The sequence below is a fragment of the Trichosurus vulpecula genome, chromosome 5 (assembly GCF_011100635.1).
Source record: "Trichosurus vulpecula isolate mTriVul1 chromosome 5, mTriVul1.pri, whole genome shotgun sequence".
Lineage (NCBI taxonomy): Eukaryota > Metazoa > Chordata > Mammalia > Diprotodontia > Phalangeridae > Trichosurus > Trichosurus vulpecula.
The window spans coordinates 295,424,030-295,451,424 of NC_050577.1; the positions used below are offsets into that span (position 1 = coordinate 295,424,030).

Below are 27,395 nucleotides of genomic sequence, written 5' to 3' on the forward strand. Positions count from 1 at the left end.
GAGATTTGAACTCATATTAAATGCCCTTTCCTGATAACTCAGGCCAAGAAGAGATTTTCAAACAGTCTTTCAGAAAGGGGAGAGTTTATTCCAGAGCTGACAAGGAAGGATGAAGGAAATCTTTACATAGCTACCCCAGAAACTCTTCAGTTCTTTTGCAAAAACTGGTAAGGAAAAAAAAAAGTACAAACCAGACATCATTTCAGAGAGGATTGTAGGTAGGGCAAAGATGGGCCCCTAGATCTACTATGGCCCGAGTGGCTGATCTAGGATAGGGGAGAGGGCAAGGAAAAGGTCAATTCTCATCCTTTCCCCATTCCTATTCAGGCTTTCCCTCCCTTCCATTGGGAGACCCGAAGGTTGGGGGGTGCCCGGCGGAACCACTCAGACCAGGAGCCATCATACACAGCTACGTCAGGCTTGCCACAGAGGTAGGCGCCGAGGGCAATGTGGCAAGCAGTGACCCCTTTACGGCAGGTGGCAATGATTGGCTTCGAGAGGTCTACTTTCTTCTCCTCGAACATAGCCCGGATCTCCTCAGGACTCTTCTCTAAGCCTTCTGCGGTCAGGAAGTCGGTGAAAGGCAGGTTCAGGGAGCCAGGGATGTGGCCGGGTTCCAGGTCTGAGTCAGTCCCAGGAAAAGATCAAGGAGACAGGAAAAATGGAGGCAAGAGTTAGAGCAACAAGCAATTATATTATTAAACACCTATCATCAGAGACAGTGTGGCATAATGGATAGAATGCTGGACTTAGAAGGAAGGCCAGGGTTCATAGCCTGCCTCTAACACTAGTGGTGGACAAGTCATTTCAACTCTGTGGGGCCCATTTTCCTCATCTATAAAAGATCAAACTCAGTGACCTCTAAGTTTCCTTTCAAATTAAATCCATGATCCTATGATCCCATTTGTCAGGAACTGTACCAAGTCATGAGGGGATATAAAAACAAAACAAAAGAGACTCTGCCCTCAAGGAGCTTATTTTAATAGTCAAATGGTGGAAACACACGCACATAGTAACATAAAAACCCAACAACAACCAAAAACATACAAAAGAATTATCAGGTAAATTTTGGCGGGGAGAAGGTACTAGCAGCCTTGGGGTGGTGGTAGTAGTGGGAGACTTGCCCACAGGACATCAGTAGCAGAGTCTCAGTTTGAACCCAGGTCTTCAGACTCCAAATCTAGCTCTCTAGAATAACACTGATTTCCAGATTAAGAACCAATCAGCAGTCCTCTAATATTCTGTGTGCCAGGCATCATATTTAGACACTGGGCTATTCTGACAAAAAAGACACCATCCTTGCCTTCATGAATCTTACATTCTATAGGAGGAGGTAACCCATCTACATGTAAGTAGATACAATATAAAAAGCTAGGTGGGGGAATGGGTCAATGTACCTGTTTCCATGCTGTAGACCAGTACTGACCAGGTAGAATGCAAGTTCCTTGAGGACAGATTTTCCCTTCACCCCCTGCCCCCACTTTTTTTAAATTTGGAGGCAATCAGGGTTAAGCAATTTGACCAGGGCCACAGTTAGTAGGCACTTAGTGTTTGATTAGATTAAAGCAGAGGTTAGTGGCAAAAGCACCAGGCATGGAGAAAGAAGACCTGGATTCAAGTCTTACCACTTATTAACTCCTCCTCCTTGTAGATACTCGACCATAAGCAAGTCATTTCCCCATACTCAGCCTTAGTTACTTCCTTGAGGTGGATGAATAGATAGGTAGATAGATAAATGAATGAATAATAAATGGACAGATGGATGAATGAATAAGTAAATAAATAAATAAGTAAAATAAAAAGTGGGGATTGGATACAATCAGCATCATCGATTCTCAGGGATTATCTAGACCAAGCTATCATGGAATAGGATGAAACTCCTTTTATAAAATAAATGACTGACCACTTGAAAAACCCTAGTGACGGGAGATTTCCACTTCCCAAAGTAGGTCATTCCACATGGACGCAGCTCTAATTAGAAGTGTTCTTTTACTGAGCAAAAAAGCACGCCTTCCTCTAGCTCCCAAGCATGGCCCCTAGTTCTGCCCTCTGAGTAGAACAGATCTAACTCTCTCCCTTAAAAGGTCCTTCCTTCAAGTGAGAGAACAAAGACAAAGGATAAAAACCCGCTCAGCAAGTTTGAGCTCTCAGGGATCCCCGCTGCTACCAGGTGTGTTCCTCAGATTGAAGTCACATTTGACATTGATGCAAATGACATCCTCAACATTTCTGCTGCTGATAAGAGCACAGGCAAGAAGATCACCACTGCCAAGGTCATTTGAGTAAAGAAGATATTGAGTATATGGTCCAGGAGGCTGAGAAATACAAGACCAAAGAAGAGAAGCAGAGAGACATTTTCCAAAAATTTTCTCGAAATCTTATGCTTTCAACATGAAGGCAACCATAGAAAGTGAGAAACTCCAAAGCAAAATTGGTGAGAAAGACAAATGTAAGATCTTTGACAAATATAACTAAATGATCAAAGGGCTAGATAAGAATCAGACTGCCAAGAAGGAAGAATTTGAGCATCAAGAGAAAGAATTAGAGGTTGGCAGCTCCATCATTACTGGGTGGAACAGCCCCACCTGGAGGCATTTCTTCTGGACCCAGCATGGAACAGGTCGATTAAAGATACTGGAAGAAAGAGCATTCCACCCATGGAGTTCTCCAACAACTGAAAGACTCCAATTTGTAGGCAAAGTTTAAAAGTAACATTTGAGCTACTGTGTAAATCTGGGTATTCTGAATACCTGAAAGTGTGAAGAAAGAGAAGTGAAAGACACAGTGCATTGTACTGTAAACAAGCAGAAATACAATTCTTATCCTGCAGAATAAAATCTATTTAAAACTGGCACCTTTAAGAAAAAAAAAGAAGGCCCTTCAAATATTTAGAATCCACAATCTAGGGTTGGAAGCAACCTTAATGGCCATCTAGTCTAACCACCTCATTTTACAAAGGAGGAAGGAAGAAGCAGAGACTTGCCTAAATTCATACACATAGTTAGTGGCAAAGGTAGGATTTGAACCCACATCCTCTGACTCGAAGTCCATTGCTCCATATCTGATGTACCACAGGGCTTTTTGAAGCCAGCTTTCATATCCTCTGCCAAACTTCTGTTCTCTAGGCTAAACAACCTCATTAAATGCCCTTTTTAAGATGTGGCGCCAACCTAGCTTGCCTGAATTTTGTAAGGATTGCTCAGGATTACCTAGGAGTCTTTATTCCATATGGCCACTTCATACCAGTTAATTTAAAAGCAGGATTGAGTCTGTGCCCCTGAACTGATCCAGAATGTGCCTTTTGAAGTACACTTGGGTCTTTAGCATTCCCTAAGAGTTCCTTCCACAGAAATTTCGTGCATTTAATGCAGTTGTGCCAATATCCTTTCTCCTGCAGGGCAGATTCAGGAAATGGGGAGTGTCATAGCTTAGCACAAACTTTCCAGATGAGTACAGTTGACTGATTTTTTATAGGTACATTCCCTGGGGCCACCAGTTACAGAAGTTCATAAGTGTTTGGTTCCAGGGTGTCATTCTCTCCCTCCAGCATTTTTACGTGTACAGATGATCTGATGATGTGTGTATTCATATGAGGTTTTCCCTTTGTATATGTTTAATAAAAACCATGAAATAAAAAAAAATCAATAAAATGTGGCACCAAGAACTGAATGTAGTGGTCCAGGTGTGGTTTGACCAGCAGGAGACAGAAGAGGACCACCATACCCCATCTCCTGTTTTGGCTACTGTACCTCTCTCCCTTATGTGGTGAAGACTGGATGAACTTTCTGTGGCTGATCACCTCACACTGTTGCTTCAGGCATTCCCTACAATCCATTAAAAAGACATCTTTATGAATTGGGCTATAAAAGGTACCCATTAAAATGCCAACCACCACAAAAAAGACATGTATCCATAATATTTACAATCATCTACCCCCTTCTTCATGTCCCAATGTGCCAACCAACCAAGAAGCCATGGGGGCCAATTAATCAAGAAGTATTTGTTCAGTGTCTACCTTGTTCAGGGCACTGGGGATATGCCCAGGGAGCGAATCTATGATTCTGCTGGTAAAGAGAACTTTGTGCTTTGCAAGGATGTCAAGGGAAGAGCTTCGGGAACCTTAAAGTACTACAGAAAGGGAATCTGTCAACATGTAGACTTGTCAAGCTAGTTACGTAGGGGCAGGTAGGTGGCACAGTAGATAGATCACCAAGCCAGAAGTCAGGAAAACCAGGGCTCAAATCTGGCCTCAGACACTTACTAGCTGTATGACCTTGGACAAGTCACTGAACCTGTTTGTCTCAGTTTCCTCCTCTGTAAAATGGGGATAACAATAGCACCCACCTCCCAGGATTGTCGTAAGGAGTGAATGAAAAGAACCGTAAAGCCCTTGGTGCTGTGCCTGGCACGTGGTTCAGTACTGGGTAAATATTAACTGTTACTTCACTTGCTGTAACTGCTGATGCGGCCAGTTGTAAAAACAGCTGCCCAGCAGATCAGCATAAAGGATGGGGACTAGATTTATGACTTCATTGATCGAGGGAACTCGCAGGTGAAGAAATTCCCTCCACCAACGTAGGCTGGCACCTGCTTGGCAACCGTAACCTCAGAGAGTTCCCTAGAGGTGTCACACAACACTCCCTGGTGCCTTCAGAAGCATTTAACAAAATAAAAACCACAACAAAACATAGATAATAGGTGATCTTCTTAGTTAATATGTGGCCTGTAGGGATCCTTATGCACAAGGTAGTTGCCCCCTTTCTGTTGGAGTTTGACCCCACTGGCCCAGCATAGAAAGGGTATGACTTGCCCAAGATACTCAGCCAGTACCGGCCAGAGGCAAGATTTGAACCCAGAGCTTCCTAGCTTTGTGGCCAGCAACCTACCCAATACCCTATCCTGCTTCTCTAGTCTAAGATCATCACAAATAATAAAGATATTGACTTAGAAATGCCCCACTTAAGCTACTAGAAGACTGAGTCCTTCCTTGTGGTCTGAAAGCTTCTTCTCTTCGGTAATACCATGGGCAGTGTGCTAGGCTTAGAGTCAGGAAGATCTGGGTTCAGATCCCACCTCGGACCCTTAATAACTGTGAACTGGGTAAGTCCTCAACTTGTCTGGGCCTCAAGTTTCTTATAAAATTAAAGGGAGTGGATTAGACTGAAGATGAGGAGGAGGAGGAGAAGGAGGAGGAGGAAGAGCCCAATCTCTCCCTCAGTCAAAAAATGGATTGTTGCTGTTTGTCCTTCATTCTCAAAGAGGACCATGATATCAGGGAGGTGATGCCATCATATGCAAGCGAATTGGATTTAAGTGAGGGAGGGCTGTGCAAAGTCACCAGCCTTACTTTATCCTCATGAGCCATCTGGGTCCAGTGGCAAGAAATAGATCAGTTCAACTGGAGATGTCCCAGGATGCAGTTGGAAACCTTGGCCTTTTCGAGCTAAAGTCTTTAACAGGTCTCAGTTTGACTGTAAGAAATGAGGCAAAGAATGACTTCTTTAAAAAGAAAAAGATCTGGGAGAAGACTCTCAGAGTTTCTGGCTCAAACAGAAACAATTGTTACTTCCACTCATTCTGAACCAAATTGGGCCCAAACAATGGCCACGTAGGGCTTGGCCTGGGACCTATTGTGCCAATCAACTAAAGACACCCAAACCCTATGGTATAATTCTAACTAATATCTTAAAGAAGGCTATTAAGGAGGGCTTGGGGTTACAAGGTGTCATACCTATGGCTATTTAAATTGAACCTGTCTTTCAGATTGATAATCATTTGTAAAATCCTGGGGAGGTGTATGTGTGTGTGTGTGTGTGTGTGTGTGTAAGTACAAAAGTGGGAGGGGTAAGTTAGGGGAGAGTAGATCTGGCTTTGAGGACAACAGAATGAATGAAATGACTTTATTTAACCCAGGGCTCTGTGGCGCCCCTCCTGCAATTTTTTGCTTCAGTACTAGATTTGGACAGGTCCAGATGTTCATGATAACATCAGAAATAATAATGGTAGCAAACACTTATATATACACACACACATATGTACATATACATACATAGATAGATAGATAGATAGATAGATAGATAGATAGATAGATAGTGCTTACTATGTGCTGGGCACCAAGTGCTTTATCATTGTTATCTCATTAGATCTTCACCTATTGGGTGAGGTAGGTGCTATTTATCCCCATTTTACAGACGAGGAAACTGACTTCCTCAGAGTCACAGAGCTAATAAGTATCTGAGGTCAACATTTGAACTCAGGCCTTCCTGACTCCAGGTCCCGTACTCCATCCACCGAGCCACCTAGCTAAAGAGAGAACAGCTCCAATCTGTGTTGAGTACACTTTAACCTTTCCTTGTAAGAGCCCTGCGTGGTAGGTACCACCAGCACTATTTATGCCCTTTTTAAAGATGAGCAAACCGGCTTGGAGAGACTAAATAGATTCATGGCAAGCTCATAGGCTCAAGAGCTATACGAGAAAATGCAGAAATCAAAAATTCACTGCCTGAATCCCCTTGACCTCAGAGCAGGGGGTGGTCTTAAGCTATTCTAAATCCTGACCCCTTTGGGCAGCCAGTTGGGTGAAGTCTATGTAATTCTCTGAATCAAATTTTTAAATGCATAAAATATGTAGAATTACAATACAAACCAACTGTATTGGAAGAGTTATCAATATTGTTTTTGAAAAAAATTTCACGCCTCTGAGTGCAAATTGAAGCCAACTTTTTTCCCTTAATTTTTTTTTTAATTTGTGCGTGTGTTTCTTTTGCAACATGGCTAATACGAAATGTTTTGTGTGACTTCACATGTATGCTTGATATCGTATGGCTTGCCTTCTCAAGGAGTGGGAGAAAAGGAGAGAATTTGGAACTCGAAATTCCAAAAATGTAAAAATTTTTAAAAATATAATTGAGAAATATTTAATGAAATACACAAAAATGTTTTAAAAGGAAAGAAAGAAAATCAATTTCATGGCCTTCAAATTAAGAACACTCGGAGTAGAGAGACTCTGGTCAAACTGCTGACTGCAGTGATCTGAGACTGAAAAAAGCCAGTCTAGCCCTTGCATTGTCTTTTAGGATACTCAGATTGTCAGGATGCCCCTGGTCACTGGCAATGGTCAACTCTGCCTTCCCCCACAATCTCTCTGAGGAACATGACACCGTTCTAAGCCTCAGCTTAGTTTCCTGGCCCTCCCTCACCAGGGAGGGCAAGATGGGGTGGGGGTGGGGGTGGAAGGGAGAAAGTGTCTGGCCAGCACTGTCATGTGGATAGGAGCTGACTACACTTTCCCTTAGTCATTTGGCTGACACACTACCTGCCTACTGCTCCCAAGTCAACATCTCACCATTAAAAACAGGGACTGTCTTCCCTTTCTATTTGCATTTCTAGCACATCACACAGTGCTTTGCACAGAGGGAGCACTTAATGCCTGTTTAATAGCCCCACAAATCTTTCCTACTACAGTGTATGAGGAGTGAATGGCTACTGTTTTATATAAGTACTCATCAATGGTCACTTATGAGTCTTCTGTGTTTTAAGCATTTCTTTTGAGGTGGAGGAAATAAATAGCTATCCTGTCCTATACCTGGTCTCTTCATATAGTAAGCCCGTGTAGCGTCCTGGATTGGTCACTGGATCTGAGAGTCAGAAAGACCTGGGTTCAAATCCTGACATAAGATAGCTATTAGCTGTGTGACCTTAGGTAGTTAATCAACCTCTCAGAGTCCCAGTTTCTTCTTTTTTTAAATGAGAAGGCTAAACTCAATAGATGTTTTCAAAATCTATGATCCTATCAGTAAGTTTTTGTTATTCTTTTAGGGAGACCCTAAATGAGCCACACCAAAGCTTTGTTTTAGAGAAGTCCCAACTAAAATCCTACTTTCTACAGGAAGCCTTTCCCAAATTCTCTTCATTCTTGTGTCTTCCCTCTCTTATTTATTGGTCTTTTCTCCCCTAGATATACTAATTTGTACATATCAGTCTGCTTGTTGTCTTCCCTACACAAACACCTTAGATTGTAAGCTCTTTGAGGGAAGGGACTGGTTTTTGTCTCCTTTTCTATCCCCAGAGCTTAGCACAGTGAATAGTAGGTGCTTAATAAATGTTAATTGATTGACTGATTTGAGACTTTCCTTTGGTATTCCAGGGTTGGGGGTAGCATATGAGGAAAAAAAAAAAACCCAATCCTTCTCTTTGGGGTCAAGCTCCTTCTGGGCTTGAGTCTGGGTCATTTGAGCCCAGAGCTGGACTTCCTTTCAGGTAGAGCTATCCCTTGGGCCACTAGTGACATATTCTGCATCTATGAACAAGCTGTATTCCCCCACTAGACTATAACCTCAAAGTTAGGGGCCATCTCATTTTTCTAATCTGTATTCTCAGTACCCACTACAGTATTTGGCACACAGTAGGTGCACAATAAATGCTTGTTGGTTTAGTGTTAGAGAGGCAGAGTAGCGGTAATGGCCTTGCCGTTAGACTGGGAGATCCACATTTAAAACATGGCCCAATTACCTAATAATTGCATGATTCGGAGGAAATCATCTCCCCTGGTCTGACTCTCCATTTCCTCATCAGTAAAATGCAGTGAATATTTGCATTCTCTGCCTCAGAGTTTTTTTGTGAGGGAAGGGTTTTGTATGACTAAACTATTAAGCCAGAATAATAGAAAGTCAGGAAACTAAATACCATTAGATGACATCCTCCCCCTCCCCCCCTCTACCACTACCATCACCCTCCTCACTGGGGATAGTCAAACATTGTACACACATTCTAGGAGCTGGGCTCTCTGAACTGGGTATGGACTGTAAGCCATTTGGGTTCAGAGTGCTTTCTTTTGTGATGAGGCAGGTTAAGAGAGTGTGAAGAGCTTTGGGCTTGGAGTTAGGGGCACTGTAAGCAGTCAAGTGGTGGATATGGTTGTTGCAAGGCAGTGTAGTAGGACAGGTAGAATGCTGGACTTGGAGTCAGGAATCCTGGGGATTAAATCCTGCCCTGAACACTTGGATCACATGTATGATACTGCCTAGGTAACTCATTTGAACTCTTCAGGCCTCAGTTTCCTTTTCTGTAAAAAGGAGATTGGAAGAGATGATTTCTCTTCACGGATCCTTTCCATCTGTAAACGCATGATTTTAGTCAACCACTTAATTTGCATCTACTAAGTGCCAGGCACCATGCTAAATGACTTTTCCTTCCTCACTCCCTGAATACACTTGAACACTGGGCCTTAACTCTAACAAAGGCTAGTGCCTATTTGGAAAGCAAGGCAGAAGACTGAAAAGGGGACTAGACAAAAGCCAGGGGTGTGGTTTCACTGCCAGCTCTGACCCCTGATATGTGGATGTTAGGTAAGCTATTTCCCTCTTGGTCTCATCACCCAAAAAAGCAGAGTATGGATTTAGGTGACTTCTAAGGTCCTTTCTTGCTCTAAATCTAGGAACTTGTGGAGTTACTTCCCCTCTCTGGGTCTCAGTTTCTCCATCTGTGAAATGAGGGAGTTGAACCAGATGGCCTCAAAGGTTCCTTCCGACTTTAAATTCCTCCTTTTTTTAAAATTTTTTTTTCTATTTTATTTTTTTGGAGGGGGAGAAGGCAAGGCAATTGGGGTTAAGTGATTTGCCCAAGGTCATATAGCTAGTAAGTGTCAAGTGCCTGAGGCCAGATTTGAACTCAGGTCCTCCTGACTCCAGGGTTAGTGCTCTATTCACTGAAGTTTCCCCTCCTTCCAACTTTAGATGGAGCATTCTATGGTTTCAGAGGCCACATAGCCCAACTCATACCTGAATCAGTCAGTCAATGAGCACTTATTAAGCACCTACTATGCACCAGGAATTTAACATGAATCTGGCATGTTAGAGGACTGGATTTGGAGTTAGAGGACATGGGCTTTGAATCTTGGTTCTGCCACATCCTATTTACATGACACTGGGCAAGTCACTTAACCTCTTTGGGCCTCAGTTTCCTCATCTGTAAAATGAGGATATTGGACAACATTATAGATGAGGCTCTGGAAGGGATCTCAGTTGTCACCTATTAAAAGTCCCTCATTTCCTAGATGAGGAAACTGAGGCTTGAAGCAGTTAAGTGGCATTTCGAAGGTCACAGACTTAGTATGTATTAGAGGTGAGATTTGAATCCAGATCTGCTGACTCCAGGGCCAGTACTCTTTCCACTGTATTACAATGAATTCTCTAATCTCTAGGCTTCCTCCCATTTTTTTTTTCCAGGACACCTCTGTAACCTCCTGAGCAAGCAAGCAATCTGGCTTTTACAGATGAATTTCCTGATGTGCCCCCTCTAAAGGGGTAGGATTTGATCATTCTTCTAAGGTCCCTTCTAGCTTTACATCCATCATCTTGAAACACAACCTAACTAGTTTCAAGGTGGAGAGAGCTTCAGATTTTAGTCCAAATGTCACTTCTCAGCCTCAGCTCAGAAAACAAGTCAACTTGAGCCTTGGTCTCTAAGAGGCCAGTGACCCCTGGAAGAGTGGCTTATAAAAATGACAGATTTCAGAGCTGGAAGGGAACTTAGAGCTCTCATCTAATGCAACACCTTCATTTTTACAGATGGGGAAACAGACCCAAGGAAAAGAAGCAATTCCTCTCAGGGCATAGGGCAGATTCTATAATAGTCAGACTTCCCCCTGTTTCCAGCCAGGTAATGTCTCTAGAACAAGTGTTCTTAACCTTTTGTTTTTCTTTTCCTGCACCCCTTTGGGGTAGTACTAGGGATGGCAGGAGAGTCTGAGGAAGCACCCATTTACAGAATGTTTTTAAATGCATAAAATAAAATACATAGGATTACAAAGTAAATGAATTATATTTCAAAGTATTATTGTATCAAATTATCTCTCAAAATACTCTATGCACTCTCAGGTTAAAAACCCCTTCCCCACTCCCGGAAAAGTCCAAGCAGGAGCTGGATCCTCTTGTCAGGGTTCACAGAACACAGTTTCTTAGCTCTAGGATAGGAAGGAGCCTCAAAGATCATTTAGTCCAATCCCTTAGTTTTATAGCTCAGGAAATGGAAAGGACCTGACCAAGGTTAGTGAACATCAGAGATGGAATTTGGTCAAGCCCTCTTACTCTCCAAAGCCAAGGTTCTTTCCCCAGTTACTACAGTGCCTCTTAACTGAGACAATGAAAACACCAAACAGTTCTATAGGGACTAGTTGCTTAATAAGCTCAAAGTCCCCCAGCAACACTGGAACCTTCTTTTGTTAAACCTCTATTGTATGTCTGGCCTTTCACTAGGTTACTAGGTACAGGAGATACAAAGATGAAAACAGTCTTTCCTCTCAGGGAGCTTACATAGCAGGTATGAAGTAGATATAAAGCAGATAGAAAGTAAATGCAAAGTAATTTTTGGGAGGGGAGTAAGTTTGGAAGGAAGCTAAGAATTCTACCAATCTGTATCTCCGGAGGGAATTTCCACACCTGGATGGCATTTCAAGCAATGAAATCATAGGCAGAGCCTACTCAGGTGAAAAGCTCTATGACAAATCAGTTGCTGGAAAAAAGAGGCAACAGTAAGTAGAACCTGTCTTGAAGGTGCTTATAGGCTATATTGGACAAGATCTCTGGCCCCTTCTGATTCAAGCTTTTCTACAAGCCCCCATAGATTCTATGCCACTTCCTCCAAGAAGCCTGGCCTGGTGCTAGGAACGTCCTAATCTCCCTCCGTTCCCTTGAATGCCTGCCCAAGCAAGGAGGGGTGGCGGGAAGGCCGACTGGGCACAATTCCTCTCGATCCTGGCACCCTCTTGCAAAATGGTAGTTCACCCCTTGGTCTAGGCTCTAGGGGTATAAAGATCAGGCAGAGCATTTATGTCTTCCCAAGACTTTTTGAAAGAGGGTTGAGGCAGGGGGAAAAAGGTTTCAGCGATCCAAGTGAGCTTTCATTCTAGGTAAGAGAGAGGCGCTGCATAGATTCCAACTGCAAAAAATAACTCTCTCAGATTACCAAGCCCAGTCAGGCTGGGTTCTTAGCCTAGGGTGGGGGAGAAGCTGGGGTATGCACTTTCCCAGAAGTATTCTATCCTGGACAGTGTTTTTTTTTTGGGGGGGGGGGAGGAGGTGGGTGGGAGAGCATCAGCATAATGCAGAGCTCTGGATTTGGATCTAGAGGATATAGGTTCCAATCCTAACTGCACTATGTCCCTTAGGCTCTCTAGACCTGGGTACTCCATGGCCATCAAGTCCAAAGTCCCCATAGATGTCTAAAAAAGGTTTCTTCCACTTAGCAAGTTTCAAGCTCAAACTCCTTAGACACTTAAGGCCCTCCACCACAGGATCATGGATTCATATTGAATAGTATCCTTAGAAGCTCTCTGGCCCATTTTAAAGATGTGGAAAATGAGGTTCAGAAAGGTGAACTTGCCCACAGTCAAGCTCTCAGCTCCCTACCTTTCCAACCTTCCCTCATACTATTTTCCTTCACATACATTTTCCAGCCAAACTGGAATGCTCAACATTCTCCACCCCATTACATCCCCTACACTTTCCCCCTGCTTTGCCTTTGTTCATCACTGTTGCCACCAATCTCCTGCCTCATTTTCTAAAATTTAACCCATATGCTCTTTCCTCTAGGAAATCTCCCCTAACAACCCTAATCAGTACTGACTAGGTAGTACAGTGGTCTGGTATGAGAAGCTAGACCTGGAATCAGGAAGACTCATCAAATCTGGTCTCAGATTTACTAGCAGTGTGACCCTGGCCAAGTCACTTAACCCTGTTTGTCTCAGTTCCTCATCAGTAAAAAGAGCCAGCAGACTACTCCAGTATCTTAGCCAAGAAAACGCCAAATAGGGGCACAAAGAGTTGGACATGACTGAACACACTCTACTTGCCCTTTTCTGACACATCTGAGCATAGGACCAGAAGCCATGAGGGTAAGGAAGGATCTTGTTTCTTCTCAATCCTATCTTTCCCTTAGCACCTAGCACAGGGCACACCATAATTCAATACTACAAAGATCTGTGATCATCAGTGTGAGTCTTACCTCCATTGATTCAGATTGTGACCCCTTTACAACTTGAGAAAGAGTTGCCATGTCTGAGGAATCCAGCATCCAGCTTCATACACGATGAATGAATGCCTTCTCTTGTTCTTCACATTTGTGGATGATTAAGTTTATACTTTTTAAATAATTCAAATGAAATCGACACTCTGTGGCCAACTTGATGGGGACTTTCTTGAAACTTAGGGGGCTGATCCTTGCATACAAGACTTACAGCCTATCTAAGATGGTAGGTCTAGCTAGAGCTTGGGAACCAGTGGCAAAACCTTGGAAAATCGAGAATCACAGGCACACCACAATGAAGCATTGGAAGAGAACTTCAGGGGAATACTCTGATTATCAGGTTCCCAATAAAAGTTAGTTGATGGACACGTGGACCACTTGAATCTCAAGGTTCAAGGAAGTTCTGGACCTGGGAGTGTCTCCAAAGGAGTAAGTCCACTGTTGGTAAGCAGACCTGTGTTTATACTTCGTGTGGGGTGGGGGTGGGGGGGGGGAGTCAGGTGAATGGAACAGACTCCATGAGTTGGAGTCCAAGGTCCTCCTAGAGGGTCCTCACCCTGTCACTTAACTATCCTGGTCACTTTGGACAAGTCACTTGATGTCTGCCCCCTCCCCTCGCCAAATGCCCATGATGTTAGAATCAGAGATAATCAGGATGCAGTAGGAAAGTGCTGGACAAGGTCAGTCCTTGGCTAAGTCACTTGAACTCTGTGGACTCAGTTTCCTAAATTATAAAATGAATGGGTTAGACTAGATGGCTCTAAGTCTGCGAGCCTAAGATAAGCAGGAGGCATCACAGACCGGGGGAAGCTGGCCGGGAGGTGGATTTATAGGCATAAGACCTGAGGTCAAATCCTTGCCTTTCACTTTCTATCGTGTGACATTGGGTAAGTTCCTTGACTACTCTAAGCCTCCCCTTCCTGCTCAGGTAACACGGTGGGCAGCCCGCGTGGGGTTGTCTCTGATGATCTCTTAACCCATTGGTCTGGTACGAGGCACCAGGGACCACCAAACTCGGGCAGCCAGTGCAGCTCCTGAAGGCGTGTCTGGGAGAAGGAGGGGTGCTCAATCAACCTAGTCCACGAGCTAGAGGACCCAAGCTGGTCTGCTCAACCCCTCTCCCCCTCCAGCTCACCTTCGCTATCAGGTTCGGGTTCTGTCCCCAGGTACCTCCCTCGGGACCGGGAGTCCACCATCTGGAAGCGCTTGGACTCGAGGTTTTCCACCATCTGCTCATAGGTCTTAAGCAGGGACCTGTCGAGTGTGGCTTTGAAGACCGCGGGCTCCGGGTTCGTGGGTTCCGAGGTCACCGGGTGACCCTCCTGCAGCCAGTTTCGGAAACCTCCATTGAGCACCGACACTGTACGGTGGCCAAAGACCCGAAACATCCACCAGGCTCGAGGGCCGTAGAAACTGCCCAGATCGTCGCCGTCGTACACCACCACGTGCGTGCTGTTGCTGATGCCCAGGCGGCCCACGTAGCTGGCGAAGGCGGACTCGCTGGGTAGCATCATCTCGTAGGGAGACTGCTGGTCTCGGCACTCCTCGATGTTGAAGAAGGAGGCTCCCGGGATGTGGCGCTCACGGTATTCCTGGAGCGCATTGCGCTGCCGAGGTGGGTACCAGGACACGTCCAGCACCCGCAAGCCCGGGCCCAGCTTCCGAGAGCGGACCGACTCGGCCAGCCACTTGGTGGAAACCAGAGCCCGGTAGAGCACCTGTTGCTGTACCATGGCCGGAACCTAGAGCCTTCTGCCTGGAGGAGGGAGAAGCAGCAAACTGGGAGAACAAAACTAGACTGGGAGCTGGGAGATCAGAGAAGGCTGCCAGGGAGCGGGGAGGGGAGGCAGGGGGCGGGGCCTGACGGGTTATCCCCCAACCCACCAGACCCAGCTGCTGCCTGTGCGAAGGGAAAGGTGGCTGCCTCCCCACCCTCAGGCTTGGCCCTAGACTTTATCCCAGGACAGACCCCTCCCACCTTAGCAACCAATCCCTGGCGGTTGCTGTGGGGCTTGGGGCCCCTTGAGAGTTGGAAGAGTTGAATTTGCCTTGGCTGTGACTGGGACTCCATATATGCAAGTATGTATGTATGTATATGTGGTTTTTTGTGCTGGTTTCGCCCCTCCTCCCCTCCCAGAGAAAGAAGAGGAGGAGGGGAGTAGTGACGGGGGCAGCCCAGCTGAAGGGCTGAGGGAGGGGGGATTCGTTTAAATCAGGGAGCAGTTAGTTCCTAAGAGAAATCAGTAAAAAGCTGAACCACCTCCTGGGCTCTGGCCAGGGGAGAGTTGCAGCCAGCCCTGAAACAAAGGTCTCCTATGGGAGGCAGGCCCAGCTTCAGAAATAGCCCCCTCCCCAAAGCGTCCCCAACTGGAGAGGGAGAAGAGATCGTGGCACCTTTCCCTGATTCCTGCACCCCCTCCAGGCTAATTTTTTTTTAGGTAACCCGCCAGCTGGTGGGACACACCTGGCCCTGCCGTAGGCTCAAAGCTCCACTTAACCAGAATCTCCAAACCAGAGAGAATTAGCTTAGTCAGGAGGTGCAGGAAAGTGGGGGTTGGGGGAGGGTAGGGGATCTTGGCTTCTGGGACTGTGGTTGTCCGTTTTCTCTCTGCTCCTCCTCCCCCTTCTCTTCTCCCTTTCACTCCTCCCCCTCACTGGACCTCGGGAGAGGAGCTGTGGCCAGATCCCTGGACCCGAACGGCGTCAACCTAGCCTGGAAATTCTGCCTCGGCTGGCTCCTAGCTGTGTGAATTTGGGCAAGTCCCCTTTCCTCCACGGACCCCCGCTTCCCTCCCTGTCCAGGGGAGGTGGTAGTGGTGGTGGGGATTATCCTCCAGGTGCCACGGACAGTCCAAAGATCTAGGCTCTTTCAGTCCCATCCCATTAGTTTTGGTGTCAGTTCCCTCTGGTTTTCCTTTTTGCCTCAGTGGACCCCGGCCTCCAGACAAGTCAGCGCCTTCCTCCCCAACACTCCCCTCGCGGGCCTGCCGCCTGCCACTCCCTCTCCCTTTGCCTCCCCGGTTCAATAAAGTTAGCTCGTTCAAAAAGGGAAGTTCTAGTTTGGGCCCTGCCTCTGTCCCTCCCTCCCCGCTTGCCCAGCCCTTGGATCCCTCCTTCCTGCGCTCAGGGCCCAGCCCATTGGCGTCGCTGTCGCAAGGGAAGGGGCGGAGAAGCCGCCAGACTGGGCCGGCCCCTACCATGGTGAGTGAGGACGTGTATGGGGTGGGTGCTGGGTCCCCGGTTCTTTCTTCGGTTCCCAAGTGTCCCCTCTCCTCTCTCTTCTTCCATCTCTTTAAGTCTCTTGCTCTTGGGGGAAGGACGCCTAGCCTGTAGCCCTGTCCAAGGTGCCAAAACCTTCGCACCTCTGGCCCCCGGACCATCTGAGCGCCTGGGGGCTCTGGCACTTCCTCAGGGCTACTAGCGGCGTGTAGACTGAGAAAAGGAGCCGGGAGTTCTGGAGGGCAGCGGGAGGGGAGGGTTATCCTAGCCTAACACAGCTACCCATGGGGGAGTAACCGGAAGCCCAGGAGCAGAGCCCCAAATGACCTCTAACCCATGTGCGTTAGTGGTGTTTTGGGGGCTAACTTGGTGTGCCCTGGGACTAAACTCAGTCTGGTGTTTGATCCAGGGCTACTCTCACCCAGGGGTGAGAGGCACAGCCACTTCGAGATGCAGGGAGCTCTGACCTAGCAGGCAGGCAGAGGCCCTGGCCGGATTTGCAAACTACTTCTGTTCTATTACTTCAGCTCTGTGACCTTGGGCAAATCGGGTGACCTTTCTGAGGCTTGCTTTGCCTACTTTGTAAAATGGGAACCAAGCTAAATGCTAAGACATTTGGGGCTTGGAAAATCCTATGATACTAGTAAGCCCTTCTCAGCCCTCTACCCCACTGGGCCACCTTTATCAGCACCAGGAATTGGGACTCCCTCCCGAGGGAAGTTCAGCCAGTGGCTCCATGCCACGTAAGCCCTGGGACCTGTGTAGCCAAGGAAACATTCAGGCTTCAGGAGGTCTGGGTTTGATTCCTGGATCTCCACCTCATTTGTAGATCGCGTCTGAGGTCACTTCCATCTCTAAATCTTTTTACCTATTGCTGTAGCTATGTGACCCTGGACAAGTCATTTCTTCTGGGCCTCTGTAAAGCCAGGAGGTTGAGCTACATTGACCCTGGGGACCTTTTCAGCTCTAATCCTGGATTCTAAATCCATAGACTAACAGGATTGAGAGCTAGGAGAGAGTTTAGAAATCATTCCACAGGGTTTTGAGTCAGAAGACCTGAGTTCTAATTCTAGGTTGGTTCCTTACTATTCATGCACTGTTCCATGACCCCCTTTCCCTTCCTGGGCTTCTATTTCCTTTTCTTTGTCAGCCTCTGGGATTTCAGTTCCAGACCACCTCTCAAGTTCCATGCTCTCTATCCATGATCTATTCCACTCCCTCAGAAATTAAAAACAAAACAAAACAGCTCCTGTGTCTGGGATGGTGGCTTTCAAATCCATGGCCCTGGGTTCCAGTTCTGGTTCCAAAACTCCCTTATTCCTTTACCTACTTTTTGAGAATAAGGATACACCTGGGTGTGTAGGGGGTGTTGGCTAAACTTAGGCTAATCTTTCCTGACCAGAGAGCAAAACCCAGGCTTCTTGAGAACCCATCCAGGAAGGGACACTGAGCTGATATAGGAGCTGTACATGGCTGAGGAGGCCCAGGTACCACCTTTTCTCATGATTGTCCCCTCTCCCAAGAAACAACTTTGGATTTCCTTTGCATGTGGTTTGTAATTGGGCAGGTGAGGGTATGTGGTAGCGAAGAGAACATTCTTAGTAGGAGGAGCTCCCTACACCAAAGACATCATTGATTTAATATTAAAAATTGTATTTAGTCATCTGTATACATCCATGTATGTATATATGCATGTGTGTGTGTGTGTGTGTGTGTGTGTGTGTGTGTGTGTGTGTATCCTCCTGAATGGAATGTTCACTCCTTTAGAGCAGGGCAGGGACTATAGCCATTTTGTTTGGTTGATTTTTTTGTTTGGTCTTTCTATCCCCAGTGCCTACCATAGAATTTCGGTGGACTCTGGTCAGACAGAATTGGGTTTGAATCCTGCCTCCAACACTTGGTTCTATGTAACTCTGAGCAAATAACTTAATCTCTCTGAGCCTCAGTTTCTCTACCTGTAAAACAAAGATATTAACAGCATCTACCTCAGGATTGTTGTGTGGGTCAAAGACAGGGTCAAAGACAGCACTACATAAATGTTGTAGTCACAAGCCTCAAGTGAACTGACTCTGCCCAAGTTCTGAACAAGAAATGAATAAAACTGGAATTTGAATGGAGGTCATAGAATCCTAAACAGAGGGCTTGAAAGAACCTCAGAGGTCATCAGGTCAAAATCTGTTTTTACACAGGAGGATCTGAAGCTCACACAGTTAAAGTGACTTAGCCTAGGACACACTGATGTTAAGTGGAAGAGGTAGAATTTGAACCTGGGTCCTCTGACTCCAAAGTCAGTGAGTGCTCTCCCCCCTCCCCACTTTTTTAGTAGACTTGTGATTTCTTTGATGAAGAGAATTCTGAGGAAACTCCCCTTCTACTAATTCAGATCTAGCCATTTCCCATCATTTGCCTCAGTTTCCTCATCTGTAAAATAGGGATGATAATGGCACCTTCCTCCCGGGGTTGTTGTGAGGATCAAATGAGAGATTTGTAAAGTGTTAACTATCATTGTCACTGTCTTTACCTGCTCAGAATCTTGTAGTCTTAGAAAATCACCTGGGAGCATGAAGAAAGGAAGTGGCTTGCCCAGGGTCACCCAGCCAGTGTGAGCAACGTCTTCCTGCCTCTTAGTCTCTACCCACTACACTACCCTACCCTCCTTTTCATGTGAAATGGTGTAAGCTTTTAACAGATTCTTGGGAAATTTGACTGAATTGTGCTGGGAGGAGGGTCAGTATAACTTAAAATATCAGCGCTGGCAACAGCCTTAGCCCTTAGACTGTCAGTGAGGGCAAGAACATTAGAACAGAACATGTCGGAATTAGAAACATGGACTAACATGTCAGAACAAGGAGGGGTCTTGAAAATTATTGAGATCATTTAGACGCCCTCATTTACAGAACTGGGAAACAGCCCCAGTGAGAAAGGATTTGCCTGAAGTCACTAGGTAGAATGGGGGAGTGGCAGAGGAGAGATTCGATTCCTTAGGGCATATGGTTGGCATTCAGAAGGCCATGGGCAGAGCTGGTTCCCTCACGTGTACAGTCTAGACTCTAATGGCCAGTCTGGTCCTGTCTCTGCTAAAAAATTGCTGCATAGCTTTGGGTAAGTCATTACCCTTCTCTGGCACCCTGAGTCTCTCTCATCACCAGGATGTGTGCAAAGAAAATCATAGGGAGTGGATGTCTCTAGGCTCAGGAACACCACTGCCCAAGGGATCACACCCACATCTCCTGCCATTACAACACACTAGTAGGGAAAGGGTTTGCCTCTGCCTTCTTTCCTGCCTCTCCATAATATAGAAGCAGTGTGGCCCATGAAATCCTGCTTTCCCCAGATTGCCCACTAAGGACATAGCACAGGCGGAGGAAGGTTGAATTTGGAATCAGGGCCCGGGTTCAGGTCCTGGCTCTGACACTTCCTGTGGACCTTGGGTGAGTTACTTTGTATCTCTGGGCCTCAGTTTCCTCATTTGTAAAATGGAAGAGTTGGACTAGTTGACCTTTTGGAGTTAAGAGCTGTTATCTGCCCCAAGTAACACAGGTATCCTGACTCCCTTGTCTCCAGGGAATGATGGTCTCTCTGATTAATCTCTGTGGCTGAGGCCAGGCAGGTGGGACTGAGTGACTTTGCTAAGTCAGCATTCTGAGCTCATTAAAGCTGGTTGTTTGCTGTGCAGTGTTTTTCTTGGACTCTGACCACCCCTCCCTCCCTTCCTCATTCCCTTCATTCTTCTCTCCCTCTCTCTTTGTTCTGCTCTCCCTCACTCTTGATAACACAAATTACAAATACATTCTAGGCCTCTGTATACTCACCACCCCCTACTAATCCTTGCTTCTTCTCTTTCTTCTTACCTAGTCTAGAGGGTCCCAGGAGGCCTCAAGTCAGACAGAATCCAGCCAAAAGCCAGGTGTCATGGCTGCAGGATCCCTCTTCAGAGCTCTGGTATCGGCCAAGTGGGTGGCTAAGTCCTTGAAGGAATCCCAGCCCCTGAAGCTGCTCGATGCCTCCTGGTACCAGCCCAAGTTGAAACGAGACGCTCGGCAGGAGTTTGAAAAAGGTCACATCCCTGGAGCAGCCTTCTTCGACCTTGACCTTGGCAGTGACCAGACATCCCCCTATGACCACATGCTGCCCAATGCTGCAGAGTTTGCTGAGTATGTTGGCAAGCTGGGGGTAGGGAACGGCACCCATGTGGTAGTATATGATGCCAGTGATGAGGGCCTCTACTCTGCCCCCCGATTGTGGTGGATGTTTAGGGCCTTTGGGCATGAGACTGTCTCACTGCTGGATGGAGGGTTAAGGAACTGGAAGAGGGAGGGCTACCCGCTGAGCTCTGGCAGGGCCCGCCCAATTCAAGCAGAGTTCCAGGCCACCCTCAACCCGATGTTTGTGAAGACCTATGAAGATATCAAGGAGAACATCGAATCACGTCGGTTCCAGGTTGTAGATTCCCGTGTTGAAGGGCGCTTCAGGGGCATTGAGCCAGAACCCCAGGAAGGTAATAGAGCTAGGGCCCTGTATTTTTAGTTATTTTCTCCCCGCCTCCCCTCCTCCCCAAGACAGCACGCAATCCAATAGAGGTTCTACATATACATTCCTCCTATTAAACAAATTTTCACATTAGTGATATTGTATAGAAGAATTAGAATGAATGGGAGTAACCCTGAGAAAGAAAAGTATAAAACAAAACAAAAAGAAAATAGTCTGTTTTGATCTGCATTTAGACTCCATGTTTCTTTCTCTGGATGTGGATGGCATTTTCCATCAGTAGTCCTTTGGAGTTGTCTTAGATCCTTACATTGCCGAGAAGGGCTAAGTCTATCAAAGTCAGTCATCACACACTGTGGCTGTTACTGTGTACAGTGTTCTCCTGGTTCTGCTCGTTTCACTCAGCATCAGTTCGTATAAATCATTCCAGGTTTTTCTGAAGTTTGCCTGTTCCCTATTACTCTTTGCACAGTGCCACACGGTGTCTTGGAGGAGTTCCAACACTCCCTTTCCCACACCAAATCTCACAATTAACATAAACCGTAAAATCATGACTCTGAAGCTGGAACAGATCTCAAATTTGGCCCTGCCACTTTACAGAGGCCCAGAAAGGGAACCTGGAAGGGGCCCTGGAGGCCATCTACTCCAGCTGCGCGCCCCCCCCCCCCCCCGCCATTTTATTGGTAAGAGCTCTGAGCCCAAGTTCCCACGGCCAATCCAATTTGCCATCCAGTGTTGTCCCAGTTGGGCTCCATCCAGACACCCCTCCCACCCTCACCTTCTCCATGAAAAGATAACTCCTAAAAGGTGTTTTGCAAGCCTTCAAGTATCGTGGCCGTGCTAGCTGGGGTGGTGGAGAGCTCTTAACATGGGCCAGGACAGCTGTGATGGGAGGTGTATTTGCTGCTGAACACACAGATTGGGAGAGAACAGGGTGAGAGGGAGCTGCTGGCTCACTGTCTGATTTTCATTTCTTTTATTTTTTTTTTTGAGGGGGGAAAGCAGGGCAATGGGGGTTAAGTGACTTGCCCAAAGTCACACAATTAGTAAGTGTGTCAAGTTTCTGAGATCAGATTTGAACTCAGGTCCTCTTGACTACAAGGCTGAAGCTCTACTCGCTGTGCCACCTAGCTGCCCCTACTGTCTTATTTTCACCCTCTATAGTTCAGCCTCTGTTCCCTCCTGGAACTTCTAATTGTCCAGCTGGAGCCGGGTTGCTGAGGAGTGCTCTGAGCTAGCATGCCCAGAGGGACACGGGGAAGAGATCAAGGGAAACTGAGGGTCAGTGTAAGAGGGTGATAGGGACAGTGGCGAGAACAAGAACAGCTCCCCTTTCTCTAGCTTTATATCTATTGGCTCATTTGAGCTCACAGCAACCCCACTTTACAGATGGGGAAACTGAGGCTTGGAGAGGTGATAGGATTTGTCCAAAGTCACCAAGCTGTAAGTTGTTCATTTGTGTCTGACTCTCTGAGACTCTTTTTGGGATTTTCCTGTCAAAGATACTGCAGTAGTTCACCATTTCCTTCTCTAGCTCATTTTACAGATGAGGAAACTGAGGTGAAATGGGGTTAACTGACTTGCCCAGGGTTACACAGCTAATAAGTGTTTGAGGTCAGATTCAAACTCAGGAAAATGAGTCTTCCTGACTTGGTGCTCTAGGCACTGTGCCACCTAGCTGCTCAGGTTTTCAGAAGCAGAGCCAGAATTTGAACCCAGATCCTCAAACCCAAAACTTTTTCTAGTATTCTTTGCTTCACCTGCCTTGAACCATTGTGAACTTTAGTTTTCTTATCTGTAAAGTGGGGATGAAAGAATAGCTGGGCATTGATTGACCTACTCTGTGCCAGGAACCTAGGAGACAGTGACACAAATAGCTCCTGCCCTCAAGAAACTTCTCTTCTGAAAGGGGGAGTCATCACCTAGAGGGCAGTGATGGCCAAGGAGGGGAGCTTGGGTTTGAGGAGTCCCTGGAATAGGGAATGGAGTTGTCCACATGCCCTCTGTACCTTGTTAACCCCAAATATGGGATGCCTTTGGTAGCCGAGCTGGTCCTCATATGGCAGGCACTACTTGCAGCATTTTGGATTGTGCCTGGGCACCACCAGCAGAACCTTCAAGAGCCAGAGTCATCCGCATGCCTAGGAGAAGGCCTCCAGAGGAGGTGGCTACAGTCAGTGAAGTTCTGCTAGATCCTTAAATTCCTTAAGCGTGGGGATCCCCTGGAGTCTTTCTGGCCCAGAGCTTGGGTTGCATGGACCAGATACTTGGCTTGCCTCCACTCAAACCCTGGCGTATCGTCTTGGTTCCTGTGTCCTCCATTTCTGTAGGTCACAGACCCCCTCAGGTATGGCTACATTCTGTAGGTTATTGAAACCTTTGGGGATATATAATTGGGCATGTTTCCTCATTGTTTAAATTCAAAGTGATAAATGTGCCAATAATAATTACAGAATCTCAGTGCTGAAAGAGGAAGGAAGGAAGGAAGGAAGGAAGGAAGGAAGGAAGGAAGGAGCAGAGGGAAGAAGGGAGGGAGGAAAGGAAGGGAGGGAGGGAGGAAAGAGCAGAGGGAAGAAGGGAGGGAGGAAAGGAAGGAAGGGAGGAAGGAGCAGAGGGAGGAAGGGAGGGAGGAAAGGAAGGAAGGGAGGGAGGAAGGAAGGAGCAGAGGGAGGAAGGCAGGGAGAAAAGGAAGGAAGGGAGGGAGGAAGGAAGGAGCAGAGGGAGGAAAGGAAGGGAGGGAGGGAGGAAGGAAGGAGCAGAGGGAGGAAGGGAGGGAGGAAAGGAAGGAAGAGAGGAAGGGAGGGAGGAAAGGAAGGAAGAGAGGAAGGGAGGGAGGAAGGAAGGAGCAGAGGGAGGAAAGGAAGGGAGGGAGGGAGGAAGGAAGGAGCAGAGGGAGGAAGGGAGGGAGGAAAGGAAGGGAGGGAGGAAGGAAGGAGCAGAGGGAGGAAGGGAGGGAGAGAGGGAGGAAGGGAGGAAGGGAGGGAGGAAGGAAGGAGCAGAGGAAGGAAGGGAGGAAGGAAAGAGCGGAGGGAGGAAGGAGCAGAGGGAAGAAGGGAGGGAGGAGGGAAGGAAGGGAGGAGCAGAGGGAGGAAGGGAGGGAGGAAAGGAAGGGAGGAAGGAAGGAGCAGAGGGAAGAAGGGAGGGAGGAAGGAAGGAAGGGAGGAAGGAAACATTCCTTAGTGCCAGTCTACTATGTGCCACATACTATGCAAGCCCTTTTATAAATATTATCTCATTTGATCCTCACAACAGCTCTGAGAGGGTGGTGCTATTATTTCCCCCATTTTATAGGTGGGGAAACTGAGGCAGAGAGGTGTCAGGTGACTTACCCAGGGTCACCTAACTGATAATTTGGAGATTTGAACCCTACTCTTCCCATCTCCAGACCCAGCACTCCATCCATTGAGCCAATTTAATCCACATCTATATGAGAATTCTCTCTATATAATTTATCCATTGAGTCAAGTAGAGGTCAAGCCTAGCCTTGAAGACTTCCAATGATGGGGAGCACACTGTCTCCCAGAATAATCATATCAGAGTCCTAGAGTTAAGGGCCCTTAAAGGTCATAGAGTCCAAATGAGGTACAGAGAGGCATCTGAGGCAGGATTTGAATTCAGGTCTTCCTGACTCCCAGTCTCCTGCTGTTAACACTTCACCACCTAGCTAAGAGGCAACCTAACTTAATGTGCTGATTTCTGGTCTTGGAATCAGGAAGACCTAAATTCAGGTCCTGCTTTGGACACCCTAACCAAGTCATTCTACCTCTGTGTGCCTCAGTTTCCTCATCTCTAATAATGTAGGACAATATCATAATAATATTAATAATTAATGAATGCTAAGACAACAATTATGGTACCTACCTTATTGTAAGTTCCAAATGAATTAAATAAACACAAAGGGCTCTGTAAACTCTAAGCCCTATATAATTCATTGTTAGCCATTAAGTTATCATTTAGTTATTTTAATTTATAACATTAATGATTATAGTCAAGCCAACAATCATTTCTCTGTTCCAAGTACTGTGCTAAGAGCTAGGGACACAAGGAAGAGTCACCATCATTTCATGCAGCACTTTACTGAATGCTGATTCAGCCTCTCAACCATCCTGTGAGGTGGATAATTTGTAAACATTATCCTCATTTTGTGAAGTAGGGAAATGAGGATCAGAAAAGGGAGGTCTGGAAGGCTGGGTCCAAGACTCCAGGCACTCTTTGACTGCCAAGTTAATTACTCTGCCTACATTCCATGCCACAAGCAGACCTTGGGGTAATATCTTCTCTGGCTGTCAAGGTCTTTAAGAAGATGGATGTTTGAATGGCTGCTGGTAAGGGATATTGGAGCTGGCATTGTTACTTAGGTGCCAGGTGATCTGAAGGACCACTGAGCTTTCTTCCAGCTCTGTGATTCTTTGGTTTGTTTTATACTAGTCCCATGATCCCTTACTAGCTAGTCAGTCCTTTGATCTTAGGTGAAAGCACCTGGCCCTTAGGTGCCCCCACCTGGAACCTCATCCCTCTTTAGGCACTCTGGTATAGTGAAAAGTATCCCGGGGATTGTCAGTCAGAGAACTAGGTCTCAAAGCCCAGAAGTTACACCAATGACCAAAGTTGTTAGGCAAGTCCCTTCTCTTCTCTAGATGTTTCTTTATCATTGTAGACAATGAATGGGAAGTGGGGTAGATAAAATGGTATCTAAGGTCCCCTTCCCCCTTAATGCTCTGATCTTGTCCACTCAAAGCCAGTTTGTTCCTCTGCTGGGCCATGTTCTTTATTATTTTTTTTCATTTTTTTAAAAAAAGTATTTTTATTTATTTGTTAAATATTTCCCAATTACATATAAAATTATTTTTAATATTTTTTTAAGTTTGAGTTCCAAATTCTCTCCCTCCCCCCTTTCTTGAGAAGGCAAGCAATTTAATTTTGTTTTTACATGTCAGATCACGCCAAACACATTTCCATATTAGCCATATTGCAAAAGAAAACACAAGCAAAATAAAACAATAAGGCTAAAAAATTTTTTTAAAAATATTCTTCCATCTATATTCAGAGTTCATCAATATTTTTCTCTGGAGGTGGATATCATGTTTCATCATGGGTCCTTTGAAATTGCCTTGATCATTGTCTTGATCAGAGTAGCTAAATCTTTCACAATTGATCATTGTTACAATGTTATACTGTTACTGTGTACAATATTCTCCTGGTTCTGCTCCCTTCACTTTGCATCAGTTCAGCTAAATTTTCCCAGGTTTCTGAGAACATCTTGCTTGTCATTTCTTCTAGTACAACAGTATTCCATCGCAATCCTATACCACAACTTGTTCAGTCATTCTCCAGTTAAATTATGCCCTTTATTCTTCACAATCTCCCTTCAGACTTTATTTTAAGATCTAGAACTAGAGCTAAAAGTACCTTAGTCCTTTTGTTTCCTCCATAAGGCAGAGAATGTGGTATAATGTAAAGACTACTGACTCTGAAGTCAGAGGACCTGTGTTCAAAACCTGCTTCTGTCAGTTATTTTCTCTGTGACTCTAGGAAAGTCACTTACCTTCCCTGTGCTTCTTTTTTTCCCCACATCCATAAAAGAAGAGTTGGACTAAAGAATGTCTGGGACCCCTTTCCAGTTCTCAGTGTATTGTCCCTATGAACTGTGTGACCTTAGGCCAGTCAATCACCGTCCTGGGCCTTAGTATCTTCATCTATAAAATGAACATTGAAGTCCTTTCCAGCTCTAGACTTATGATTTTATAATCCCAACCACCTCATTTTACAGATTAGGAAACTGAGGCCCAGAGAGGGGGTGGTCAATCAGTAACCATTTATTTATTAAGTGCCATGTGCCAGGCATTGTGCTAAGCACTGAGGCACATGTAGTTAGCCGCAAAGCCAGGATTCCAACCCAGTTCCTCTGACTTTCCCCTTCCTCACACTGAAAGTCTCTTTTCCTCCTTTAGGCATTGAACCTGGCCACATCCCTGGCACCTTGAACATTCCTTTCATTGACTTCATGACTGAGGAGGGCCTGGAGAAGAGCCCTGATGCCATCCAAAGACTGTTCCAGGACAACAAGGTGGACCTCTCAAAGCCCCTGGTGGCAACTTGTGGCGCAGGCGTCACTGCCTGCCATGTAGCCCTGGGTGCGTATCTCTGTGGCAAGCCTGATGTGGCCATCTATGATGGATCCTGGATGGAGTGGTACATGCGTGCCCGGCCTGAGGATGTCATCTCAGAGGGCAGAGGCAAGACTCTCTGAGGCAGGGGCCTTCCCTGCACCCAGGCCACCAGCCTTTACCACCTCAGGATGGGGGGTAGGCTGGCCTAACAGTTTTTCCTAAGTCTTTTTTAAATATAGTGGCCAAATTTATTTTTTTAATTATTTTCGAGGTGTGGCTTGGATGGCATACCCCACCTCTCCCTTCTCTTTGGGAGGCCCTTAGAATATTCCGTTTTGGAGATGAAAGACAAATGCCATCCGTTAAAAGGGGCATGAAGGCACCTTTGGCAATGTAAAGGGATCTGCCGGAGTCGATTGAAGTGGAGAAGGGAGAAAAGAGAAGGGCTTGCCTAGCCTCAAATATGGCCCTCTGAAATGTAGCCTGTGCCAATCACCAGACCTACCTCCTATCTTTTGATGTCAATAAATGTGAAATGTTTAATCTTTCTATATA

The 27,395-nt window shown here is 46.1% G+C and overlaps 2 protein-coding genes across 3 annotated transcripts; one reads left to right on the forward strand and one right to left on the reverse strand.

Moving 5' to 3' along the window:
* Positions 1-67: 67 nt before the first annotated feature.
* On the reverse strand, positions 68-15,053 carry TST (thiosulfate sulfurtransferase). The gene is made up of 2 exons (XM_036759884.1): positions 14,159-15,053; positions 68-622 (listed from the first exon to the last, which is right to left on the reverse strand). The coding sequence occupies exons 1-2, from the start codon at positions 14,754-14,756 to the stop codon at positions 324-326; spliced, it is 897 nt and encodes a 298-aa protein (XP_036615779.1). The 5' UTR covers positions 14,757-15,053; the 3' UTR covers positions 68-323.
* Positions 15,040-27,395, forward strand: MPST (mercaptopyruvate sulfurtransferase). 2 transcript variants are annotated; one of them, XM_036759882.1, is made up of 4 exons: positions 16,157-16,224; positions 17,645-17,729; positions 20,098-20,740; positions 26,682-27,395. In XM_036759882.1, exons 2-4 carry the CDS (start codon positions 17,712-17,714, stop codon positions 26,978-26,980), a joined length of 960 nt encoding a protein of 319 aa, XP_036615777.1. In that variant the 5' UTR covers positions 16,157-16,224; positions 17,645-17,711; the 3' UTR covers positions 26,981-27,395. The 2 variants fall into 2 exon arrangements, with proteins under 2 accessions (XP_036615778.1, XP_036615777.1); XM_036759883.1 differs by lacking the exons at positions 16,157-16,224; positions 17,645-17,729 and adding an exon at positions 15,040-15,102.

Excerpts from the sequence above, each read along its gene's own strand:
- TST (XM_036759884.1), bottom strand. The coding sequence starts at position 14,756 with ATGGTACAGCAACAGGTGCTCTACCGGGCTCTGGTTTCCACCAAGTGG. Across the intron at positions 623-14,158 it reads ACCCGAACCTGATAGCGAAG|ACCTGGAACCCGGCCACATC; the intron begins GTGAGCTGGAGG and ends GGACTGACTCAG.
- MPST (XM_036759882.1), top strand. Across the intron at positions 20,741-26,681 it reads TGAGCCAGAACCCCAGGAAG|GCATTGAACCTGGCCACATC; the intron begins GTAATAGAGCTA and ends TTCCTCCTTTAG.